This window comes from Cygnus olor, chromosome 3 (assembly GCF_009769625.2).
Source record: "Cygnus olor isolate bCygOlo1 chromosome 3, bCygOlo1.pri.v2, whole genome shotgun sequence".
NCBI lineage: Eukaryota > Metazoa > Chordata > Aves > Anseriformes > Anatidae > Cygnus > Cygnus olor.
In genome coordinates this window covers 53,145,536-53,172,113 of record NC_049171.1, presented here as the reverse complement: position 1 = coordinate 53,172,113, position 26,578 = coordinate 53,145,536, and the positions used below count along the sequence as shown (strand labels likewise).

The 26,578-nt window shown below is 42.5% G+C and overlaps 2 protein-coding genes across 6 annotated transcripts in view; one reads left to right on the top strand and one right to left on the bottom strand.

The window, feature by feature from the left end:
- Positions 1–26,578, top strand: part of CEP85L (centrosomal protein 85 like) — a 148,633-nt gene that overhangs the window by 81,757 nt on the left and 40,298 nt on the right. The window lies entirely within an intron of this gene.
- On the bottom strand, positions 1,921–17,948 carry PLN (phospholamban). 3 transcript variants are annotated; one of them, XR_005819080.1, is made up of 3 exons: positions 16,682–17,223; positions 11,479–11,589; positions 1,921–5,025 (listed from the first exon to the last, which is right to left on the bottom strand). XR_005819080.1 is itself a non-coding variant. In XM_040554289.1 (3 exons), the coding sequence occupies exon 3, from the start codon at positions 9,542–9,544 to the stop codon at positions 9,386–9,388; it is 159 nt and encodes a 52-aa protein (XP_040410223.1). In that variant the 5' UTR covers positions 9,545–9,667; positions 11,479–11,589; positions 16,682–17,948; the 3' UTR covers positions 9,202–9,385. The 3 variants fall into 3 exon arrangements, 1 of the variants encoding a protein (XP_040410223.1); XR_005819081.1 differs by lacking the exon at positions 1,921–5,025 and adding an exon at positions 9,202–9,354 and having other exon boundaries at positions 16,682–17,391; XM_040554289.1 differs by lacking the exon at positions 1,921–5,025 and adding an exon at positions 9,202–9,667 and having other exon boundaries at positions 16,682–17,948.

Below are 26,578 nucleotides of genomic sequence, written 5' to 3'. Positions count from 1 at the left end.
TTGGAGCGTTTCTCTGCTTTTTCCTCTCCCCGTTGCAAGGGACCGCAGGGAGCAGGACAGCACTGACGGGCACGGAGGAGCTCTGGTGGCTTTGACACGCACTTCCACTGGGATTGGGGTTTGGGGTTGCGTTGATGGGCCTTGAAACATGGTCAGTCAGATTTCCTCAAGCAAGAAGATGGGGTTGTCAGGTAAGACCCCATGAAGCAGAAAAATAAAGCATGGGCAAGAGCTGGAGCCTTTGGGCTCCTCCAGGTGTCCTCTGCTGCCTCCTCGCCACCTTTCTGCCCAGAGGTTACAGCCGTAACGAGGAAGGACAGAACAGGTGAGGAAAGGAGAACGTTGTTTTGACACAATATTATTATTTTTTTAAAGAAACCTCATCATAATTATAATTATTTTCCAAAGATATTGTGTAGTGTTTTGTAACTTTTTTCAAAGCTATGCACTGTGTGCGCACCTGGGAACAGAGATGGTATTATTTCTGAGAAAATAAATACACTTATAATCCTAAGCGAAATATATATGTAGGAAAGAGAGAACAGAAAGCCTAAGATTTTTTTCAGAGGAAGCTGGCGAATGAAAAAAAACACCACAAAATCCTCAATAAAATTCTTTTATTTTTCTTTTCCTGTTAGTGGGTAATATTTTTGCTATTTTACTGTTCATAGGTAAGCGTCTATGCTGGTGGAAATGTAGCGTTTTTCACAGGACTGAAAAAAATGCCATTTATCATAATTCTGCTTTAAAACTATCATTGCCATGAACAGAAAACAAAACAAACTTTGCTTTAAACTGTGAATGTAGAGCAGCTCTGTGTATGTTTTAGGTAGGCTGGCAGAGGGAGGGAGTATAGAGAACAACTGTCACTAGGAAGGTAAGGACAGACTACAGCTAACTCCTGAGTTGATTTTGGGGACTGATCACTCTGGAGTAGCTACTGGACTTAAAAAAATCTATTCGTAGACTGCTTTATTATGCCCATAACAGACTAGTAGAGACTTTTTACCCTGCTGAATTCTGAATTAGAGTTTATTCTAGAAAATAAGATTTGAGTTTAAATTGATTGTAAAAGAAAATGTATTACAGCCCTTAAAAGCTGTTCCAAGATTATTAACTGTCAGAATTAGAACTCTTCACTTTCTTTGTAGTCTGAATTTGACTGAACCCACCAGCTACCTGTTGTTTTTCTGTTGCGCTTTGCTCCCCAAATTTCTATTTCACCGTAAATTTAATTATTTTCAGTGTACAGCAGATCTTTTAGTCTTTCAGCAGACATGACCATTCTAATACTTTTTTAAAAAATTTGTTTTAAACCCTAAGGTAAATAATGATTAGGCATAGGTTAAAGAGAGAAAACGCTTATAATACACAACAGGGATTCCCATTGAACTGGGAGGACATACAAATCTGGCTGCATGAAGACTGTATGTTGTCATATAAATGCATTTCTTAAAGCCTCGTCCTGGCATCTGAATGCAGTTAGGTAGATGCTGTATGTTATTCCAGAAATGAAGTTTAAAATGAAAGCATGCCTTCAAACCTGTGGGGGATGATACAGTAAGAAAGAAGGCTTCAGAAGCTGTCAGAAGCTTTCAGCTTGTTTATTAACTCTGGTAGTGTTTTGGGCCTGATAGGATGAATCTGTTTTCGTTCCAGTTCATGGGGCATCTGTAGGATTTCCTCATGGTGAGCTAACTTGTATCAGAATATAGCAGAGAGAATAGATGGAAATTTTGAGTGCATCTTTTTCCTTTAATGTATCTGGTTTCCTGTCTCTTCTTTAATGAGGAAAACACTGCCTTGTTTATACCATGTATATAAAAGTTACTGCGAATTATATTTTAATGCAGTGAGAAATTAAGAGATGCTGCAACAATTGTCATTTCAAAACAGAAGTAAACCACATGCATACCTAAATATTGGCAAACGTCATGTAAAACTTTAATTGAAGGAAAACGTTACAGCATGCTTCAAATAACATTGTTGCCGCAGAAAAAATTATTCTTAAATGTGAACCCGAAAGTAGTTTTTCATATGATCCTGACAGGTCAGAAGACTGGAAAAAAGATAATATCATTTTTCCCATGTCACATTTTGATGAAACCGTACTTTTCAGCAAGATAAAGCTTTATAACACGAACAATTATAACCTGTGGTTAACAGAATTAATTCATTACTGTGAGCTTTTGTGTTCTGTTTCTTTTACAATGAAGTTGGCCGTAGTCTGACAACTGGGCTTCCACTCGTAGTGAACGTGTGGGCTCAGGCTGAGTGCTAGCAGATGATGGTAAACCAAGCTTGGACCATGCCTGATTGCAAAAAGAGGCTTGGCATTGGTTAGCTGGTAACTCTGCCGGTTTGTGCGTCATCTCAGGAAAACGCACGTTTCGACATTTGTTTAAGATTCTGTAATTTTCATTGTTGGCTGGGAGAAGTTTGGGGTAGCTATGTGCTGATAGCAGAGTTTCTTACAGACTTTGTGTGTGATTTTTGATTTGGAAATAAGTGGTAGGTGGAGTTGGTAGACTCATCTCTGTCCTTTTATTAAAAAGGAATCTATGATTTTTTTTTTTTCAATGCTGACTCATTTAACTTATTTGAGCTGTTCAACTGTCAGGTTTCCCTAAGGTAAGGAAACTTTTGTATGTACAGAAGAACGTCCATAAAATAAGCTGTGTGTGATCCCAAGGACTGTATCAGTGAAGAGCCATTTTGCTGGGAAAACCATTTCTGCTCTTCTTTAGATGAGAGTGAGCTTCATATCATTTCTGTGGATTTGGTTATGTTTTGTGCCATCTCTTATTGGTGTCAAGCACCAGTAGAAATCCTTCTAAACAATACACAACAACAGAACTGTTAAAACATATATCCCTTGTATATAAATCTACAGATTTTTAAAGCAGAGTATTTCAAGATAACCAAAATAAATGATAAAGTGGTTACAATGATAGAGCTGTGCAAAGTTTTCTGCTCTAAATACAAATAGGAATTGATATTATTGTATCAACATAAAAAAAGCTGTAGATTCATAGTTTGCAGAAGCTATTTTAAATGTTTATTGCACATACTTCAAAGCACACGAGAGAAAAAACTTCATGTTGCCTATCCATGCTGCCCCACCTAACGGTGCCTGTGCGCTGGAGGACATAGTGCGGCGTGGAGGCCTGTTCGTGGTGGGACCAGCGTGAACTTTGCGTTTCCCTCAGCATGTTGTCTTTTCCTTCGGAAAGTCTGTTACATATCCAGCTCAGACGGGTCTGCTGGAGATTGCTGTTGGTTCAGCTACAGCAGCAATTGTCTGGAAATCCCGAGCGTGGCCACAAGTAGATCAGCTCTGTAACACAGTGAGTGCTTGCGGGAGGTGCTGGGTCAGCAGCGTACCTGCCGAACCAGGGGTGCTCTGCTGGCAGCAGACAGCTGGGAACTGGATGTTCCCCCATCCCATGGGCAATAGCTGTGTCTTTTGACTGCTAACACTCATGTGTATGGCATGAAAAGTACCGTACAATACACATGTGGTGGTATACTTGGTTCCCAATTCGTACTTGGGAAAGAGATGCTGAAGAGTAGGCAGCTTGGCCCCAGTGTAGTGTCTGTAATCTACTTCTGGCCGCCTTCTTTCCCTACATGTCTTAGGTGTGTAGAGCTACCTTCTGGGCAAACAAGTCCAGTAGAAGCGAGCTCTCGTTGGTCACTGTCCTTCCCAGGGCCCGTGGGGAAAGCAGACCATCCCGCGAAGGTCCCTTGAGAAGCTGACGTTGCAGCTTGGGGTGAGGACGAGCAGTGGGCGGGCAGTTGCTCTGGCAGGTAACAAGAGGTGTGTCAAATGCAGCCCGAGGGCTCCCGCGCTGCACCCTCGCCCTGCTCACGAGAGGTAAATCCGACTTGTTGGGGACGTAGCACGCTCGCCGTTGTGCGGATGCACCGACTGCTCACCTGCACAGCAGTGTTAAAGGCTTCACGAGCGCGGGTGTGACAACCTGTGCTAACGTCCCTTCTTTTCTGTTGTCTTAGCCGCAGCTTCTTTCGATACTGCTGTGTAACACAAATGGCTTCTGGCTTGTAAGGTGTTGCTGTGAACCAGGGGTGTCGAAAAAGAGGTCACTGATAATTATGCTTTCATATTTGAACTTCACCTATCTAAATCCCAGCTGCTGCAGGCTGCAGTTCATTGCCATTCTTCTTCCATCTACAGCATCCGTGCTTTCGCTCTCCACAGGTAATTTGATGCGTGCTGTCAACCCCATGTAGGTGTTCCGTTCTGCCTTCCTGTCATATTTCTGGTGAAGTATCCGTTCTGTGGAAACCCCATTTTTAAAATTTGATTTTCTCTTTCCCCTTTGCGGAAATTCTGTTCCTTGGAGGCTGCTGATCGTTTGCAGATCTTTAAATGCAGGTCAGCTGTAGGAGTGAGGAAACTGAAGTAGCTGCTCACGCACACTTGGATTTCTTCCTGTGCTCAGCAGGGCTCTAGATGCTTTCTTTAGTCAATGGCAGGACATAATTTTGTATACTTTTAGGTTCACTTTCTGATGAAATAGGTACATGAACACTTTCTCTGTCAGTTATTTCAGTCTTGGCATATTTATGGTCAGATAGTTTGATGTCTTTATGTTATCATTGCAAAAAAACAACAACCAAACCCTCAGAATGAGATTTGGGGGGGGAAAAAAAAGACTCTCACAGGGGTTCACATCAGCTTCACAAGGATGAATGCGAGCACCAGAACCAAGACAATGAGCAGGAAATTGAGAAGTAAGTTGAGACCTCTGTTGTGAGCAAGATCCATAATGTGCATCTGTCCGCCCTCTTGTGCTTGGAACAGACCCTTGGTTGTAGCTTTGGGCTGCTTGCTGAGTTAGAAGCAATGCAGATTCACATGAACTTCATTGTGTCCTCAGCTGTTTACCTGTTCTTAGTTTCCGCCACTTAAGAAAAAATTGTTTGTTTACAAAACCCAGATTTTTCCCTTCCAAAAAGGAATCTGAGTGTTCCCAAAGGCCTTCTTGTTTTTCCAAATACCTTAAAAAATAATAAATATTTAAAGTTAATGACAGCTTCCATTTTACTGCTGTGCTTCTGAAGAACTGATTAATGGGGAAAGGACGTGAATTTTATACATTTTGGCTCTTTATTTACTTTTTCCATGTGCATGGAACTTTTCAGGACCCACTGGGAATAGTCATTCTGCTGGAAATCGGGGTTTATTTAAGACTCCAGCAACAGATTGTTGAAAAACAACTTCTCCAAGATCTTTGTAAGTGCAAAATATGAAAATTATAGCTTCTGGGAAAAATGTACCTCTGTTTAAAGGAGCATTTCCTACACTTCTAGGGTTCGGCATCATGCCGCGTGGTAGGTGCTGTTTTGCCAACAGCGTGCTGCGTGGGGTTCTTTACAGCTTTACAAATTCCTTATTAACAATCTAGATTGAGCTGGCACAGGATGCATCTCAGTGCTTCTAATAGCACGTACGCAATAGCTTATTTAAGATGATATTAATAACTTAGCAATTCCAGTTTATGTGCAGAAATGTGTATATAAAAATGGAGGAAACAAATAGGACCAGTGAGCCCTAACGCTGAAATGTTGCCAAAACTTCCTTTAAATATTCAGCTGAATTCTTAGGGAAGATCGCAAGAGGGCAGTGTTTTATAGTTCTGTATTTTATACAACAATGGGACTTTTGGCATTCTTATCTTTAAAAAGAAAAAACCCTAGGCTTATAAAGCAATCGTATTTTTCTAAACTGGTTGTCAGATATTCCAATAAATCTGGGACCTATTTTAAATGACTTTAATTACCAGGGTTCCGACTAAGATGAACATCAGTTTTTAAAGGAATCCTTACAAACGTATTCTGGTTTTAATCCTCTTGACAAGCAAGAGGTGTTCGCTCATCTCTTTCTGTAAGCAAAACACAGAGTTTCTTCAGATTTTAACATCTAGGTCAAATATAGAAGGAACGCATTTAGTGTTAAATAAAAGATACCTATGAATCTTGTAGGACATCACAAATATTTTCTAATCGTTTTCTGACAGACACTATTAATGGCTATACGAAGGTAGGTGTCTGACCTACAGTAGTACAGTACAGTAGTTTGCTTCCAGATATGAGCCAGGATACTCTCTAAATGAATGTCTTTGTTACTCTATGCTCAAATTCTGGCACAGCAGTGTAGGTAAAGTACCAGGTTCCTGCTGCCCTTTAAAATGCCTTACCAGCTATCCGGAACAAAACTCGAAACTCTGAAATGGAAAAATGGAAAAACTGGTGGATCTATCAACATCTGCTGAAGACCTGGCTGAGAAGATGCATCTTTAAATCCAATGTATTTTTTTTGTTCCTGATCCAAACCTTTCCCAGTATAAAGCTGCCACAGATGTTTGCCATTTAAATCACTGAACCATTTTTTGATTTTATTTTTATTTCTTATTTTTTGAGAAGAGTGATACAGTATTGCCTGTTCAGCTTTCTTTATTCACTATCAGTGTGTAAGACAAAGTAGCAAAAATACATAACATTGGGTGGAGCAGAACAGAGAAGAGAAAACTTAATTCAAGCCACCTGCTGTGTCTGGAATTTTTATTATGGCTCATAAAAGTATTGAACTTATTGCTTACACTTCCATAAAATTCACTAGTGCTATGTGTACTAGTTGGTGAGTGAAAATTAAGTATGTGTAAGTGATTTGGACATAGCAAAATATGCAAGATTTCTGTTGAAAACCAAAACAGAATAAACAGGTATAAAGAATCAGAAAGCTTTGTGATAACTAGTTCTTTTTCACATCATTTTAATTTATAAGTAGATAATAGGATGGATACTTTCTTATAAACTTAATTGTATTTGAATATCTTATGCATTACTATATTTTCAAACAGTCATTTTAATAAATAAAAATACAGTAGATGCTAGTTGTAAAGCTCTTACAAGTATACAAAGAATACTACTATGTACAGAAGGTTTTATCTCTGGGTTTGGTTGACATTTTGTGATGTAGAGCGTGGTAGCAGTTTTTCATATCAATAGAACCCTGAGACAGAAATGAACCTTATGGTACATGCAATCTATCTGCGTTACTGAAAAATAACAGCAGGACTTCCAGCTTATTTATATCCTGGCTTTGTTATTGGTTATTTATTGTTTTTAAATAAATAATGGATTTTCAGGTACATAAGAGAGATGTGGGTATTTTATTTTTTTTATGGGGTGTTGTGCTTTCTTTATTCTTAGCAATGCTTTGCTTTGACTTCCATATATTAGTGGCTTATGGAGCCCATAATTCCAACATATTCTTAAAATATATGTGTTTATATTTTACTCTTAGCACCTATCCTTTTCAGGGAGTTTTCAGTACTATAAAACTGTTAGATTATTTCCAGTACAAGTTTCTTGAAACGCTACCAAAGCAAACTAAAGCTAGAAACCCTGCCCATCACAAAAATATAGCTTTAAAAAGAGAAGAAAGTAACTTTATTTATGATGGTTATTATTTTCCCCACAGAAGTAGTACACTATGTTCGTGAACTTTCTTAAAAAGTAGTAATAGGGAAAGTACGTGTACAAAAATCTCATGCATTTGTGGGAGCGGTCAAAAGGCATGAAACAGGAATTGAGATTTATATTGACAGTTGTAGTCAGTAATGCTGATAGATTAACTTGAAATGGGGTGCCTGTGTTGCTGGTTTCATCAGTGCTTGCCTTAATCCTCATACAAGTAACTAATTAACTATAGCGATTAACCTTATTTCAGAGATCTGCTCTCAGCATATCTATTTGTTAGTTGGGATGTGCATCACCACTGGGCTTTCATTACATCCAGTATAGATTTTTTTCAAAGATTTCTTCTCTTCCTGCTCAGCTGTTCATTGTCAACCTTGATTTAGGTAACGTTAAGTCTTAAAGGCAGAATATGAGATTAAGGTAAACTTGATATTTTGTATTTATCAATGGGATTGCTTGCATGAGGTGGTATAGAAAGATTCCTATTGAAAATAGATGTCTGTCTGACCTCTGTCTGTGGATTCTTGAGCTTTCTTTAAATTCGAAAATTGTGTAAAGTTTCTAGAAATTTAGCTTAACACCAGCAACACACCGGATGGTTGGAAGTGTGCTCAGGCTTATTACCAATAACTACTGGAGCAGAAACTTCATCTTTTATGTGTTTAGACTGTGGTTTACATACTGAAGAGATTTTTCTGCAACGCTTTCCTTCCTGTGCATAATGATATTTATCATTTATCTTAGGAAAATGCTTGTTTGTTCTCTACGGGGTGTTTGCAGTTGAGGATGGTGGTGTTACTTGGGATTTTATGGTATACCCCAGTCACAGTAGTAAGGGTAACCTAAACCTTTTGCTTTACCGCATCAAATATAAGCCGCCTAGAATGACATTGGCAAATATCAAGCTTTTTTGTAGTTTTAAACTAAGGCGATTACTGCATACGTTACATCAGGCCATAATAAACTTGTCTGAAGCCAAGTCTTAAGAACTTGGAGAACTATGTTTGATTTTTCAGTTGTGCCAATTGTTATGTCAGTTACAGAAAATGAAATCTTTGATACCAGTATGGTAGTGTCAATATTTCTGTAAAAACATGGTGAAAGATCTTTCCAGATGTCTTTTAAACCTGGAAGCTTATATCTAGTGAAAGTGCAACAGTGATAAATATTGTGAGTGGAGTTGCCTTTTTTTCAGATCCAAGTTGTGTGTGTGTATATACATATATATAAGATCCCGTAAATAGGGAGAAAAGCATTTGAAGTAATGTAAGCTGGGCTAGAAGGTATTTTTCTCTTTCTCTCATTCTCCTAAAAACGCTAGAGCAATTTGAATGCCTTCAGTCGGTAACGCAAAGATGCAGCATCTTGGAGTAAGCAGAGCAGAAATGCTCCCGGTCTGTGCTGTGATCCGTGTGCCTGCAGCTCTGCTTTGGGCAGACGGCGGCCGCATTTGGAACAGGCCCCGTGGCTTTCGGGCTTTCAGAGGAACGTAAAGACACTCAGCCCTGAAAAAGTGCAGTTGCTGTTTGCGTGTACTGCCTAAATCACCAGGAGCTGGCTAAAGCACGGAGAAACTTACCAGCTCCCCGGAGAGGCAGTGCTTTACACCAGTCACAAAAGACAGCTCTTGCCCCTGAGACAGGTAAATTAGGTCATGCACAGCTGTGTAACACAGGCTCTAGACACCGTTCTGCACAGAAGTGTGTTTTTAATACATGTAGCAGGTGGTAAGAGAATAGCGCGGCGGTTGGCATACAGCTTTAGTCCAAGTGCTAGCCCCTCTCCCAAGAGGATCCTTGCATTGGGATTGGAGGTGGAGGTCTCTCTTCCCTTTGGGTGGCTTTCCTAGAGGACAGTGCAGAGAAGTGCTGGAACTTCAGAGGAGCATCACAATGATACAGATCAGCAAGAGGCAAATTAAAATCAGGCAGAAATTCACAAAGAGCTCCTGGAGCCTTTGGCGTGCTTGTGGGTTGACCTCAATAGTTGAGGCTCTCCTCAGAGCGGAGCGGGTTATGTATTGGACCTTCTCCATGGCAACAAGAAAGCAGAGGGCACAAATCAGAGGTTTTAGGAGTGCAGGAAAGAAGAGAAGTTGTCAGGAACAGTGCAAAGTGCCTATTATCTTCTCTTTTTGTTTTAGACAGCCTTTGTGGAGCTGGGAAAGCAGGAAAGTGAAGAGTTAGAAACGCAGAAGTAAAGTGCTTTGATAAGTGCAAACGGAGATTGTTTTAAAGCCCTAAGAAGCCCGAAATAAATAGGTTGCCTTCACAGTGGTTTTATTTTAAAATGGGATTTTGACAATTCTATTTTCCAGGTTCAGGTTTGTGCTGTAGAGTGCTTCTCCTCCCGGAGGCTACTGAGCACCTGCTTTTTGGCAGGGGCGATGAATTGTAAAGCGGAAACCATGGAAATGGGGGACTTAGGATCTAAAGCCACGATCTGGGTAATCTTTCCAGCCCTCACAGGCTGTGAAAAGGCCAGGGCTGACCTCCACCCCCTCTCCCCGCATTGGTACTGGTTGAAGCACACCTGACAGACTGGTGGCGTGGCGGGAGGCCCAGGCCTCGCGGCCAGGAGGCCTGGCTCTGGCTGCCGGCTGTCAGGGCCCTGCGCGGGCCATCTGGCTTCCCAGCCCCTTATTTTGGAAGGGAGGGAAATAAATCTTGTTGATGCGTTGCCATTCCAAGTCAAAATACTTCATGGTGTGTAACTAAAAGCTATGCATCACAGAGGCAAGGAATTTCAGTATATTTCTCGTCAGACAAAGCAGAGTAAGGACTGAAGTGTTTTTCTCTACACGTGGCACCACGCGTTACAAAGTTCAGGCACACAGGCAGAGGGCTGCTATGAGGAGCAAAATAAAGCATGTGTATAACTTTGTCCCGTAAGTGAGTGTGTTTTATTTCAAGGAAATTGTCTCCCTTGTGATGGCAGATGGCCATGGGGTGTCAGTTGTCTTAAAACTCCTGGCACATAGCTGGGGTGTAAAACCCTCCTCTGTGAGCCTTGCGTGGCGAGGGGCTGACCGTGTGTGCTTGCTCTGCTCAGAGCAAAGGGCGTTCTCCAGGTGTGGTGGCAATGTCAGAAATTACTTCCTAAGATGACGATGGTATATGCATCTCTCAAACTTTGCTGTGAAAGCTGAGCTTGCCCCTGAGTGTTTTATGAGTGTGTATCGTGATACATAAGGCCTCTCTTTTTTTGGCAAGAAATGATACCTATGCCTGTCTTCCTATCTGTTCGTATATGTCAGATGAAGGAAAACAACTGCTTAGGTGTCCTGCTGCATAAATTATGTGACATCCTGACTGAGTCGGAGACACTGTTGTCCATGGATTTGTTTATAGATATGCCTAAAATGGAAGAACCTTAAAATGAAACAAAAAGTGTCTTTCAGACGGGGCATGGTAGAGGACCACTAAGGGATTTTGTTTGGGATTTTGTTGATTTAAGTTTGATTGGAGCAGGGTTGGGTCGGAGCTGCGCGTATGCACACCAAGCCCATTTCTGTGGGCCCCGTTGGATGGCCTGCAGTCTTGTGAGCCATCAGTGGTGAGGAGAGGCAGGAGATGTCTTGGGGAGGACAAGAAGTGCTCTTGCCTGTGGGGAAGCATGTAGTTGGCGTGCTCAGTTGAGCAGTCAGGCTGGTGTTAGCTATTTAAACATGTGCTACCAGCCCGGCAATACAGAGGGACTTTTTTAAAAAATGGAAGGTAGTGTATGTTAGACCATATACAATTTGTGGCTAGAAATATGCATAGAGAAAGGACCAGGAAAGGTCAAAATACAGTAACTTGGTTTTCTTAACAGTTTGCGTGGGTTTGGAAGTTTTTAAAATACCTCCATGTCACCTTACCTACTAAGCCTATCTGTGGGAGTTTTCCTGTAAGCAAAGGAAGCAAATTCTGCCCGTGTTTCAACAAGTTTTAATTTACAAGTGCATGGTTTCAAGTAATAAACACATACCTGGCTTGTTAGTGCTCCATGACGCTGTCACCCACCTAAAGTGTGCATAAACGGAAGCAGGGTCAGTAACACAGCTGCAGCTGGGTGGCTAGCAAGGTCAAAATGGACAGCCTGAAAAACAATTACACTGAAGTGAAGGGCGGTCGTTGCCACAGGTAGGAGCTGTTCTCCTCTTTAGTCCCCTGACTGTGTTTTAGGTCAATGTTAAGTAGTATTACGCGTGTACAAACCACTTGTTGAAAGGAAAGTGCACCAAAAGGGCAAGTTGCATTTGACTTTTTAATGTCAAACAGTGTTGTGCTCAGGTGTGACAAGGCCAGAAGGGAGGCTGTTGGCTCAACAGCTGTGTTTAATCCAGCATCGCTGATGGATGTGAAAGACCTGCTTTATGCCCAGGGCAGCTCCCCAGGCTCACCCCGCATGTTTCCCTGTTAGGGGATCCCCTACGCCCAGCGCCACAGGGTGAGTCACCGATCACAGTTACTGCTTCCATCGTGGCTGGCATGTGGCTGTTTCCCAGGTTTGCATTAGGCTATTTTTACCTTTGTTTCTAAGTGTCCTTCACCATGAGAGGAGATCTGTGGCCAAAGTGAAAACTGTGGGCCACACTCATTCGTGGTGCAACTGCATTGACTCCATTGAAGTCACACGGGATAAATTTGGCTCCTTTGGAAATGCCACAGCAATTTTAGACACAGCCTGTTTCCTGTCATATGTTTACTAAATGCAGCAGTGATATCAGTGGAATAGGAGAGGTTTGACATATTTGATTTGTTGCTGTCCCATACGATCAAATTAAGCCCTGAAAAGGTATTGTTTAAAAGTAGTATTGTGTAATAGTATATCTCATAGATTTTTGCAATGAAATGTCCTCAAAAAATAGCAATTCAGTCTCATCAGCTGAAAATAGGTTTCTCAATAACCATAAACATAGTGATGCAAAAAAGTACCATCAAGTTCTGTGATCCTTGGTCTAGGACATGTTCAGAGCTGTTAACAAAAATTACCTGGCATAAGAAATTGCTCTCTGTGTTTGTATGAACAGTATGATGCCCCTAGGTAAGAAGGTTTATTGCATGTTCAGAGGAGATACATTTAAAGATTTGTATGCATGGTGCTAAAGTGAAGAAGAAACGCTGTGAGTTGAGTTGAATCTGGAGCCTTTTGTCCCAGTTGTCTGTGGGTTGTGTGGACCCCCCCAGGGAGGAGATGTAGCAGAGGGTTAAAGCTCTGCCTGCACCCGGTGCCTGCAGTTAATGTGTAGGCATGCTAATCATCTTTGCTAGCTTCCTACCTTAATGTATATATCTTATTTCAGGTTGTGTTGCTTTGTTTTGAACCCTGCCATAAAATGCCTCCTCACTGGCTGTGTGGAATCATTTCGGTTGGAGCATCTCAAGTCTGAAAATTGTCCGCTTCTCTGTGAGGAAGATGAGGGCTGAGAAGGGAGCGAAGAAGGAGGCCATCTGAATTGGCTGTCTAGTCTCAATTTGGTTCAGTGAATAAAAGCTTCCGTTGATAAAAACAGAAGTTGCTTACAGGTTTTCAAGTACAGAAGTGATATACAGAGGTATACTGCTTTTTTTTTTTTCTTGTAAAAGGAACGAAACTGTTTGGAGGTGACTTGCTGGGTTTTACCCCAGCAGCTGGGTTTGTATTTATCTACACTAAGGGTGCAGAATTTGGGTTCCCATTCTGATTCTAGGCTGAGAGTTGCACTAGGCAATTGTACCAGGGAAGAAATGTTAGCCAATTCAACAACCTGACTGCAGAGAACAGAAAACTCATACATATATATATATATATATATATACACTTTCATGTTAAGAAAACGTGAAAGGGGCTGAAGGTCAAAAACAGAGATGGGGATGGGTGAAGGCCCAAATGCAGAAAATAGTGCAGGAGAGGACAGACCGAGGGAGGAAAGTAGAAAAATGAGCAAAGGAAGAGTGGGGGAGCGTGGAAAAAGAGCAAGGATTGTGTGAGGGGAAACAGAAAACCGCAGCTGGAGTACATTAAGTCATTGAAGAGAGCTGGAGGCTGACTTGTGGGATATGTTGTCATTTTTTCAATTGCATGTGGAAAACTTTGCTTTGGGATGGGGTAACAACAATTCAGCTTGTAGATTTGGGGAAGTGCTGGTAACAGGAAAAGCAAACTCATCCTTTTTCTCTTTGTTTTAAAGTCCTTTTTGTACTGAAGTGTCAGTGTTTTGCATGTTTAGGAAAGGATGGGGAAAGCTCACACTTTAAAAGCAACAGTTTAGATTCATTTTTTCCCCTTCTTACTAATTCTTTCCTTTTCCAGTCTTCATTGGACTAGTTTTGACGTTCTCCATATTCTCGAAGTGAGATCACCAGTTAGTAAGAGCCTTTATCTGTAGTTCAAGTCCATGAGAGCAAAAAAGGTGTGGATATCAAGTATTTAAACTGATGAACACTTGAACATACCAAGCCTGGCATTTTGGTTTTGGGAGTTATCCACATACCTCAGGGCTAACTGTGACTTTTATCTCTGCGTTGGTCCATTAAAGTAGTCTGGAAGCTAAAGCTTTTGGCTCGTTTTTAACTCTGGGTTAAATTCCCTACAACTGCTGCAGAGCAGCACGGTGGGATCTTGGGCGAGTGCCTCAGCTCTCCACACTCATCTGCTCCCCTATTAAAAATAGGATGTGTAATGCCACGCACGTTTTCTAACCTGTTAGTATGATTTACCTATTGCATAGTAACTTTTCTATGGGGCAATAAACTCCTTCTTCCACTACACATGCCAAATATTTAAAACCGTGTAGTTTCAAGGGGGGTATTAGGTTCTGGTGGTACCTCTGACATTACTGTTACTAGGAAATGTGGTAGGTGCAATTTGAACTGAAGTGAAAATTGAAGTGCATCTAACGTGTATAAAAGGAACAAGTGGAAGGGGATTCTGAGAGTTGTTTTTCCTTGTGTTTTTACCCTTTTCAGCAGCTCAGGGGACAAAGACATGGCATTGATTGAAAGAAGAAAATAGTAGGTAAATTCAAGTTCTGGGAAGTAACTCCATGCCAGGAAAGTCCTCTTAAGAGGACTCAGTCTCGAGAAGGCAAAAGCAGTCTTCCAGTTTCTGATAGTCTAGGGTTCATAATGTAACTTTCCTGTGGGGCTTTTTGTTTCTCAGTTGCAGTGCTTTTCTATTGCTAGTTCAAACTGTTCTTACAGCACATAAAAATGTACATTTGTTCCTGTGTAGGTGTATCCCATACATTTTTGTTTGCTGAAAAATTCACTAAAAATCCCGGATTATGAACTGATTTTAGTGATTTTTTTTGTGTTACACAATAAAGACTCTATATCTCTAACCTTTTTGAAGGATAAGAATTGAATGCAGTTTTTTAAAAATACAAATGTGATGCATACATAAACCTGGTCTCACAGAGCACTAATAATATAGTTGTCTTCATCCCCATGTGGCAAAAAGGGGGGGCATTATTTGCTACGGCCTAAATGCAGTATTTCACATCTGATTCATCACAATTGTCACCCGCTATGTAGCGCACACTTATGTCACGACTGTCGGCTGTTGTTACTCAGTTTTGGATGTCTGCAGCGTGGGATGTTACCAGCGTGAAATTTTTGGCTTTGACTTAACAGCTGAGCCACCCTGTTGCCCAATTTAAAGCAACTCTCTCCGGTGCAGTGATAGGTTTTAGGGGGAGGTGGATGGGAATCTAACCCTGGGTAGCTACAGGTGTATGCCAGGAAGAGCTGCGGCAAGCAGAGAAGTTTCTGGGCGTGTGCGTGCATGAGCTGCGTGGTATTACAGGTGTGTGTACACAGTGTGTATGCTACAGGGAAGGCACTCTGACAGAATAAATCCAAACTCTTCTCTTCACTTGAAAATGCATTTTAAGTGACTTTCGGCTTGAAAAAAACATCTGTGTCTGTCAGAAGCTTCTTGCTGGTTGTAGGCTTTGTCTCGGAGGCACTGAGGGGCTAACGCACTGCTCCAGCCTACTGGGAGCAGCTTCCCGAGCGCGGTAGCAGATCGCTTGCCTTCAGAGCACCCGGGTGCTTCCCGTAGCTGCCTGCTACAGACCGGTACTGGGGAGCTGAGCACCAGGTCTGTGCTCTTACCTGGTGCCTGCCGGTCAGTTTGGGGGAAAGGAACTGGGGGTGTGTGTTCAGTAACAGGGAAACCCTGCCTCACAGCGTGAGTGAGGGGGTTGCCTGTCTTCTAGGAGCAGAACCTTAACGATGTGGTAGAGGGGGGAGCAGCAGCTCTAAGGAGAAATTCCCTAGAGTGTACACCTGCATTTCCATGAATCACATTCCTCTTAAAAATAATTGTATATCCAAATATTAAAATATCCTTTATGCAGTGTGTTTCTGTGTCTTTATTGTTCGCACAGATTTTAAAGCTAAGGTATTTGGTTGCACAGTGTCTACGCACTTCCCTTAGTTGGGATTAAATGGATTACTTTCTGCATTAAAAATTCAGTTCGTGATGTTACAAATCCTAGCGATTATTTTATTTGCTATTAGAGGCATTCTAGGACAAAACTGGCAGTTAGAATGACCAGAAGGAGGAAAGAACCCTTAAAGGAATTCACAGCAGTAATACTGTATGAATTCAGTAGCCAGAATGGAAATCTGAGTAACACGGTACAATTACAGTTCCATTACTGCTGTAAACCACTTAAATTTTTTAGTTAAGGGTACTTTTTCACCATACAGCACAAAAAGGGTAGCGCTCTCAACGTGCTCCATCAGCAAGGCGCTGTTCCGAGTTACGTGGGGAAGGAGCTTTACCTTCGTGGGGCAGCGGAACAGGCAGCTGTGGGGACGCACGTGTCTGCAAAACTGTAAGTGAATTACTCCTGGTGGGTCTCGTATTTAAAAGAAAAAAAACCGAGCAGGTTAAAAGGAGGGACAAAGGTCAGAGGCGAATGATGAAAGCTGCTCGCTTCTGCTGTGATGCTGCCTGTATAAATCATCTACCCGAGGACGGTTAGTGTCCCACAGCACGTAGGAAATCTCAGCTGTTTTTGTTGCCCCTTAAACACAGCGTTACCCTTGTGACGCAGAGCCGTGATGCCTAAGTTTCCGTATTTTTAATGAAGATGTAGAACCGGCTGTTAATTCGAGGAGAGGAGTTGATTTAGAAGACTACTGCTAGGGTGCCTCGCTGCGAGCCCTAAAAGCTTCAAAGAAAAGAGGTCGCTTACCTCCGCTGCCGAGTGCTGGGAGCTGGGCAGCAGCCTGCTCCGGGCTGCGGGAGCCGCCTGCAGATCTGGCAACTTGTCCGAGTCTGCGACCAAGTGGTGGGAACAATTGAAGTCGGCCGAGGGGAAGAAATAACACAAGTTTCAGAGGCAGGGCTCCCGATGTCATTCAGCAGCGCAGAAGTTGTGATTGGTCCCGTTTCTGCCTTCTGACACCGGAGGTTGCTGCTCTCCGCTCGCTCCCAGCAGCAGCGCGTTAAAACCTTGGCAGCGCCTTCCCTCCCGTGCGGGAGCAGCCGTGAGGTTTCCCACCTTCGGGGAAAGGAGCGAGCCGCGATTCACACGCGCTTTTTTAGGGCGAGAACTTCCCCAGGAGTTCGTTCGGAGGGCTCTTGTGGCTGTGCTGCTTTCGCTACAGCGCTCCTGATGTTTCTCCCTGATAAAAACCCAAACCCCTAGTAGTATGGGTGATTGCATTCGGCACAGCGTTCGGACTTGGAGGGATGTTCTTTTGTACCAGGGGTTTCTTAAACCAGGCTCTTCGTATGCCTAGGCTTGGCAGTACTGTTACACAGCTGGCATTCAATTTACAGTGTGTGATGTGAGTTCTGCACAGCAGCTTTCTTCTGACAGGGCTGTTTTGCTGTATTTCACACCTCTTCCACCCTTTCAAGTTAACTTCTAGGTCAGGGTTTTTTTTCTTCCAAATAAAATCCAACACATATCAGTTCATTTCCCAAGTTAATCCTTCCTGTATAACGTGAAGTATTTTACCTTTCCTATAAAACCACCCCCACCCCCGACACCCTTCTCGGGGCTGGAAACCACGCGAGTGATTTTTAAGAACCTCTCCTGCCTCTTTGGGTAGTGGTGGCAGCTGGATGCTGATGCTTTGCACCTTACCCACCACGGGGAAAAGCCAGGTGTGACCCCAGCACCCGTATCCCACGCTTGTGAGGAGGTTTGGCCTCCGGTTGCAGGGGCTGCCCACGAGGAGTAGGCTTCGTGCCTCCGGGAAGTGGAGGATTTACTGGATGGGAAAGGACGAGGCTGCTGAGCGTGCGAGCATCCTGCGTCAGGCTCGGCGTGCGGATACTCCCGGCAGCGTGAGCGTTTTCCTCATTTGGAAATGGCAGGCAAAAATACAGAAGCTGAGCCTAACTCTAAACACTTAGATCCAGTTTTGACAGTTACTGTTTAGCATAGATTAGTGCTTGGCTTTGAACAGGACACCAGACATGGTAGGTCGTTTTTTTCGGTTGGTTCATTTGTTTTTGTTTTTGTTTTTTTTTTTCATTCCCTAGAAGCTGTGCTATGATGCATGCTGCAAAGCAGGGACAAAAGTACTTGAAGACCTTGGAGGCGATGTGGTACCGCCTGGTTTCAAACCGAGCTCTATTTTGATTTTTCTAAATAAGGTTTAGCTCTTCTGCAAAATTGGCTATAATACAATTGAAGTTAGAAACTCGGTTTTAATATTATAAATCTGACTGCTTTCTATTATCCTTTAGTACCAGACCCAGGAAATTCAGGGTCACTTGTTTCAATTGAAAGTTAATTGAGTATCTCCGCAGTGAGGAGTGCTTGTTCCTTACCAGGGCAAAGGGTTTATGCCATTTACTTATAATGGCATTATTAACATTATAAATCTCTGACAGTCAAGCCAAGTGTATTTGGCCTTTTTACGAGGGAAGTTTCACGTTTTTATCACTTGCTGTCATCCAGCAAAAGTATGGCTGTCGTTGCTGTGTTTGCTTTTTTGTAAATGTAATATGAAACTTGTACTGAAAGTGTTACACTTGAAATTCACATCTGTAGTTCCTTATTAAGGTCTCACACCCAGCGCTGCAGTAGCTGTAATCTCAGTTCCTCCCTTTTATCAAGTCATCCTAAAGTGATAATGTTCCGGAGTTACTCTTCCCCAATTTCTCACCTTTTTGTGTTAGTGAATTGGGCAGAGTCATCATTCTGGAGTTGTTTTTTTTCAGATGAGATGCCCTAAAAGAATGGGCATTGTGCTGGCGAGCAGTTGACAAACAAGCCCCCGCAGCCACAGCTAGGTCTTCTTTTTAAAGAACGATGCTTAAGCGGGCGAGGTAAGGCACCAACAAAAACAGCAGTGCCTCATCAGAAACATAACGCGTACCTTCCATGCATGCCAGTTTCAGATACAAAACTGTACATCGAACGAGACTGGACAGCCGTTTGTCCAAGGACAGCAAAACTCACACCCCCGTGAATGCGGCCGGCCTGTAGGGGTGTTGCTGGGGCACCTCTCTCCACGGGATGGGAGGTGGGCGCTGGCATCGCTGTGCCCTGCGGCTCCCTCCTGGGTGAGCGGGTCCCAGCGCCCACGGGCATCGGAAAGGAAAAGCTTTAAAAAAAGGAATCCATCCGCCTCGGAGGTTTTGGTCTGCTGTATTTTGTTCTGGGGAGCAAAAATGTGCAGCTGTTGCTTGCTTGACCTTAAATGGAGATGATCTGGGCTTTCTCCAGTGGGATTAGGGATCTGCCACCAGGGCATGTTTCTTCTCATAAATTTATTTAGAGATCTGGTTGATGTTTGGGATAATGTCCAAGAAGAGACGTGTTATACTGCAGCATACCAGCTCCTCTATTTAAATAATAATAAGACTTGTGTTCACATTGGTAATAATTTCCTAGACTTTTTTTTTTTTGCTGTCACGTGCTGGTTTTGAAAACATTGGCCACCTGTGTAATCGTGAGATGTCACTGTTTGGCCCATTGATAATCTGCATGGAAACGAACCATAACCCAAGCCCCGTTATTTATAAAAGCAAAGAAACCCAGCAGTAAGTCTGAGTACTCGGGTTACCGCAGTCCTTCCTAGGGCTGCTCCAGTTGTCCCTAATACTGAATCACACCTCTACAACATCATGCTGCCTCACGTTTGATTTTCAAATAACCAAAAGTGAAGAGAAGGGAGAAGCGGATGCTCCCGAAATGCACACCGGTTTCTGTGTGTAGCTGGGACAAAGGGGCAGGTTGTGGCACGAAAGCTGAGCACAGGAGTGAAAACTTTCCTTTTGTAAACCAGTGTTTCCTGACCTGATTCTGAGATGCTTCCTGCAACATGTGTAGTTGCTGGTAGCCATTCAGGCATTCGCAGATGTGGCTTAGGAGGCACTTTTTGAGGTTTTCTGGTAAGGGAAAGGATCCAGCTAATCTATCCTTCAGTTATATTTGTACTGCAGGCCTAGTTCTACTTAAAGGGATATGTTTTCTTTCCTTCCTTTTACAAATAGAGGCAAAGTAGTGTTTTCAGCCGGTGTGAACAGCAGTCCAGATTTACAGCAGGTAAGGAGATAGCCTAAGCAATTTGGAGATGCTCACGTTGCTCACACCTCTGAGTTCTCCTGCTTGAATTTGGTAGCTTTATGACCCAAATGTTTCTGTTTTGCCTGATGCATCCTTTAGCACTTATCTGACTTAGGTGATCTCACTCAGACCTGGAGTCTCAGTCAGGTTCTGACAGTCTCTTAGGGATGTTTTCAGGATGCATGGGGACGAGGTTGCCTTTCTGAGACTGCAGATTTCCCTGCTCCTATAAGCGGGGCTTACAGTCCCTTGTTAGCATTGTAGGAAGCAGCTCTGCTGAGAAATGTAGGCTTTGGCGTCATGTTCTTCTCCTCTGGGACGAGAAGTATTTACTTTTCTTGAGCACTGGACAGTCATTAAAGTAGGCTGATCTTCACGTTTTGTTCTTCGTTATAAACAAGGTGGATGAAGTTTCTGAAGCTGCAGCTTGTGAAGCATACCGTTGCAAAGCGATTAAAATACCTGTACAAAATAAATGAAGAGAAAACTACAACTTGGGCTGAAACATTTCTCATTTGGGGAATGCCGAAGACTCTGGCAGGACTAGTTGCCTGATCTGTTACTGACCAAAGACATTTTCAGAAAGGTCAGCTTGAATGTTTTCATTTTAGTCAGTGTTACTGGCATGAACTTTTGACCATTAAAGCAGATCACGGAGCTCTGAAGCGTATCGTGCCTGTTTATTGTCTTCGGTGCTTTGGCCCAATGTTCGCAGAGGAGCAGGGGAACAAGAAATCTTGCCTGGCTCTTGATCTGAAAATCCACAATGGCCTTCCTCTTCCCACACCCCTGCAGAGAGCTCTTCTTTCCCTTGGATTCAACAGAGCTAACGCGGACTTGACCCGTGGAGATTTTTATTTTGCAACAAGACATTGACAGCACAAAAAGCCACGCTCTTTCAAACACCTGCTTGCTTGAATATCAGTGAAAATAGGCTAAGGAAAGTCAAATCAGTAACCTGAATGGTAGCAGTTAATTGCAGTGGTGCAAAGTGCCTTCAGAATAGCGATGTGATACAGAATAGGAAGTTCAGTGATCTCCATTGCAGCAGAATAATTTTCCTTTCTGTGAAATTCATGTGAGAGAGCTGTATTCTGGTGTTTACCGGTGTCCGCAGTCGGTTAAGCTGGACGCTGTGCTTTAGGCGGTGCGCTGAGATCCTTATACCTAAGAAACTGTGTTGAGTGTCTTTGAGATAAACTGTTCTAGGAAGCACAGAGATTAGTTGTGTCATTTGACATGTTATGAGTGACGGATGAGCGGCGGGACAAAGGCGTATGAAGGAGAGATAAGGTTGGAAGACCATGTTCCAGTTGCCAAGTGGTGCTGCTGGATTATCTCCACTTGAACAGCAACTGCAGGACGGAGGAGAAGCGACTGGGGTTTAGCCTCAGCTGCTGCGTGTCGTCACCTGCAGGCCGTCCGAACGGGGACGCGAGCTTTGCCTGAACGAAGGATTTGCCGGCAGCATTTCGGAGCTGAAGGATCCTCTGGTGAGGAATCCTGCAGGAACCACCCCCATGTAGTATGGAGGGGGAGCTCATGGACCAGTGGCCTCAACTGCGTGTTCACCTGCCTCATCGGTGTCCTTGCCCACTGCCCATCCTTTTTTTTTTTTTTTTTGAGAGCGGCTATATATTAAAAGACTAGCGTAATTACTATGGTTTCTCTCATACCACCCAAAAATTCAGATCCCAAACTTACTGCTTTAGAATTTGAGGGAACAAATCTTCATATTTTTCTTTGTTCCATTGTACAGTGTGCCAAAATAAAAACATTGTCCTACTCCTCTAGTTCAGACAACATATGAGTTCAAAGAACAGATTTTCCCCATCTTGAATATATTTTTCGGCTACGTATTTTGTTGCGGGCAGCTGCTTCCTGATGGAAATTCTGTTCTTACTCACTGGAGCGTGGAAATTTTGTCATGCGTAGTCCTGCAGGTCCTTTTGGCTGTCCGGCCACCAAGACGATGCAGAGAGCTTTTCTTCCTTGTTTTATGACTCTCTTCTTACAGTAGAAACTATTTGCTTTCCTCTTCCTGCGGCCTCTATGGAAAATGAATTTAGTCCTTTGTGGGGATTTGGTATAAAAGGCAGTGCTCCTCTATAAATTAAGAAATGAAAATTAAACAAAGGCGGTTCGATCTGAAACAAGAATGTTGCCACCTACTAGACAATCCTCTTTCTGAGTTAAAATACAGTTGCCTAATCCATGTTATTTTGGGTTACTCTGGTGCTATTTTTAAAAGAAGAGGCCAGAGTGTATTTATAGTTTGGTATATTCTTGTAGTAAACCACAGCATTTACATTAAATTTGAAATTGTTCAGACTGCAGTAACTCCTGTGTAGATCAAGAAGTGTATGGATTAAGGCCATAGCATGTAATTTAATTAGTTTAATATTTTAGCTACCACTGTGAACAGAATATGAACATCCCTGTTAAGGGAAGGGAAAGGAAAAAAGGGGAATACTTCACCGTCAAATAGTCTTTGAATATGCTTCCAGGGTTATATAGCTGAAAAACACAACTGCTTAAATATTGAATGTGACTTTTTCAGTGTGTGACTGTAGTGCTGATATCTGTGATCATGCTGGTACCTGTTATCAGGGAGTATGTATGGGTTTTATTTTTGTGATTTAATGTTTTCATTTATTAAGTAGAGAAATATTTAGAATTTAATCGAGACCACAGAAGCAGAAGTATGGAGGGTCTCCTGAGCTCCCCACAGAGCACTTGGGCTTCCTGGTGCTTCTTCCCACCCGCGCAGGATTTTGCAGATTTCCATTCCTCTAAAATGCCTTAGTAATGACAGCGCAGAGAAGTACATCAAGAATTAAAAAAACCTTTTGAGTTTGACTACGGGGTAGAGTGTAGCTTAATGGAAATAAAGTGGACTAGAAATCGGAAAACAATGATTTTGAATCCCATCTATATTACCAGATCTGAGGACGTTTTCTTCGATTTCTTCCAAGACTGTAAGACAGCTGTTTTGAGCCTGAATCACAGAGGAACTAGATAAAGAGGTGCACGTACAGCTTTGAAACAGCTCTTATTGAACCAGCTTTTAGTTCCCTCCAAATGCTTGGTGTTGGTGATGCGCTGTTAGTATATTAGGAAGGGTTTGCTGCAGATGCCCCACTTGTAGCAGAGTGGTCTCATCTCTACAGTGGGAGTTGTTTTCCCTTTCATTCTCCCTGTATTGGACACAAAAAGGTCACCAGGAGAGATGCTTCAGGCTGGTGTGTAGTGCAACAGTGCAATGTTTTCAGCATTTTGAAAAATGTATTCAGAGCCTCTGAACCAGAAGATGCAACTTCGTCTTCAATTTAGGTTTCGATAATGTTCAGGATGGATAGGACCTTGTTTTTCTTTTTAATTCAGTCAAGTAATTCATTCAATGGGTGTTAGGGTTTTTTTTAGGCAGGAATAGTCTTTATTTGTATAGTTAAAACCAGTATTTTACTTACAAAATCTGGTTTCCACAATAGAGAATCTGCTGTGTTTTGGTACTTCTTGGTGAGCCTTGAAAAAATTGTCTTAGCTTTTATCTCAATGTCCTTTCTGTAAAATGAGACTCAGAATGCTAGTTTCTTTTTAAGATTCCTTGAGGACCTACAAGTGGGATGTACTAGTTGCTGGTGATGGAAGTGCTATTTATTTTTAGTGTGATCTTTCTCTGCTCTATTTCTGCTCCTACTGAGGTTCTAGGGCTTTCCCCCACCCTTCCCCGTGAATTTATCTCCTAAAGACAGAAAACACCTTCACACACTGACACGGATGTTCAGATGCTCACTTACATCATACTGCTACTTTGGTAGGATACAAGTGCGTTTCAAGTGCCCCTCATAAACTCAAGTGGAAAAGGTTCATAATTTGGACTGAAGCCAAACAGTTTAAAAATCCCACGCACAAACTATGTGAGTACCTTCTGTGCTTGTGTGGTTCCAAATTCCATAGACAATCCTGCGTTAAACTGGCTGCGTTTCTTTCGTTTGTCAGCGGCGCAGGAGTTTCAGGCCAGAATCTTCAAATACCTGACTTCTGAGATGCCAGGACCTGACTTTTCTGAAGCACAAAGCCTCTGTAATTCCTTCTAACATCTGGGGGGGAAAAACAAAGCCAACAACAAACAGGCACATGGTGTTTCCATGTGTATTTTGTTGCTTGCCTTTTTTTAAGCTGATTTTTCAAAATTACGAGTCATTTCTGGTTGCATAATGATGTGTGTGTGTGCTGTACGGTGATGGGGGTAGAATGATGCCCCTGAGCAATGGAAACCTTCTCGCAGTAGATCCACGTGCTGTCCTGCTTGGTTTGCTGGCTGAATCGCACACAGTTCCTCCAAGCAAGAATTCCTACAGTGGGGGCAGAAACTCTGAGTATGCCTCTAATTTTTACATCCGCTGACACTTTTTAAGGTAGTCAACATCAAAAGTAAATGAGTCCTGGACTCACGTTGTGCCTAACCCCTACACCTTATTAACTTTGCACCAGCCTGTTTTTTTGGAGAACTTGTTTTTATCTTTTCATCCCCAGTAAGGTGACTGTACTAAATCCAAGGTGACTGTACTAAATCCCCCACAAGCTGTTGCTTATAAAACATTCTTCTATTTCTTTCTTCCTTTTTAAAAATTTTGTTCATGGTAATGAGAGCTGGAGAACAACAGAAGTGGGTTTTGCAGGGCTTTTTTGGAGGTTGTTTCTCCTTAACTGTTCAGGTTTATCCACGTAAGAGGGAGCAGAAAGCAGTGTTATCACTGCCTGATCGTTCCTTCCCCGTGTGCCGTCAGTCATAACAGGTACAGGCGCTGCATCTGCCAAACCTGAAAGGAAAGTGATTTGGCTGGACCCCCTTCTTTGTGCAAGTGCCCATTGAGACCAGGTCTGGATTGCTATTTTTAAATAGTTTTGTGTGTGTGTGTGTGTGTGAGTTTGTGTGAATACTTGGTTTTGTTTTCATATAAATATTTTGAGCATTTATGCGTTATTTTTGTGGGAATTTTTTGTTTGTGTTTAACCTCTGCTAAATCTGATGAATGTTAAATCCATGGTTAATGTTTCTTTTAAAGACGTGAAAAGCTGAAACAAACAGTGCAGAAGAAGAGAGGCCCGGTTTTCTGGTCTGGAGGCTAACACCCTAAAGATCTTCCATCTGACAAATGGGGACTGTTGATGAAGGATTTGCCGAGGATCAGTTTTTCCCAAATGCCTACTCCTGCTTCACATTAAATTGAGGGGAGGACACCTCTCTTTTTTTGCATGTCTTGTCAAGAGAATCTGATCCTGTCTGCTTCTTATGGTCTTTTAAATCTTCTTTTCCAGTTACTGCACAGCAAGTATTCTTTTTTTCTCCCTAATCTTTGCCCAAGTTACACGCCTTATTCATCATCCTCTTCTCACAAAAGGGCTCCCGTCCGTTTCTGTGCAAGACTGGTGCCAGCTCTGCTCATCCTTGTGGAGTTGCCTGAAGGCTGGCAAAAATAGAAGCCTTTTTGCTTCTTCCTAGGTCACTTTTTGCATCCAGTCTTCTTTAGCAGTGAGCAGGAATAATAAGTAATGAATGAACAATTAACGCAGGCCCTCAAGAAGCTGATATTTGTAGATACCAGCAATGTATATTTAACAAAAAGGTTTTTATTAGCGGTGAGAACTTGGTTGAGGATGTCCGAGTGCAAATGTCCGAGATACTGTGCTTTCAGGGATGTTTCCATTCACGATGGATTCATGACTTAAATTTTCTTCCCAACTATTCTTTTTTTTTCTAATCTATTTCTGTCTTATTCATCCAGCCTGTAAAATCTTGCAGTGAAAAACGTATGCCCTACATTTGCACAGCACTTAAAACAACGGGCATTTTGTTTTACCCTTTGATTAACTGTAGTCACTTTTTGGTCATGCTGCTTTCCAGGTCAGAATAGGAAACAAAGAAAATGGAATTTAACTATTTAACTTCATTTCATTGTTTCCCAGAAAGCTTCAAGACAAAAAAAAAAAAAGAAGAAGGAAAAAAAAAGGAAAACAAAAAAAGAGATCATGGTTGTTCTCCTTCTGGAAGCTCCCTTTCATCTTCTGATTTTTTATTTTTTTTTTAGTAGAGAACATTTGAATTGAAATGTAATGGGAAGATAAACGCACGCTTAATAAAACAAGTGCTTCTATACTTAGGAAAGACCCAATTGTTATCAGTGGAAAATTCCAGGCGCTGTTGCTTTTAACGTCACGTTAAGTGGCACCTAGAAGTGTTTTGTGTTCGTAACATTTGCCAGAATATAAATGGAAAGGATTTCTGACAAAAATAATATTGGCGTTGTGCAGAGCGCGAAGGAACTTTATAACACCACCTAAAAGCCAGGGATGTGTAATGGTCGGTGGGAAGATGGGCGGCAGAGGGTGCCCCGTGCTCTGGTGAGCCCGGTGGCAGCTGAAGGTGGCCGAGACGAGGGGCGGTGGGGACGGCCGCGTGCTGGCGCTTCACAGGCAGACCCTCCTCCCGCATGTAGCAGCGGGTACCTGCGGGGATCCTGCCCGGCCCGCCGAGCTGATACTTCTTTCAGCTGC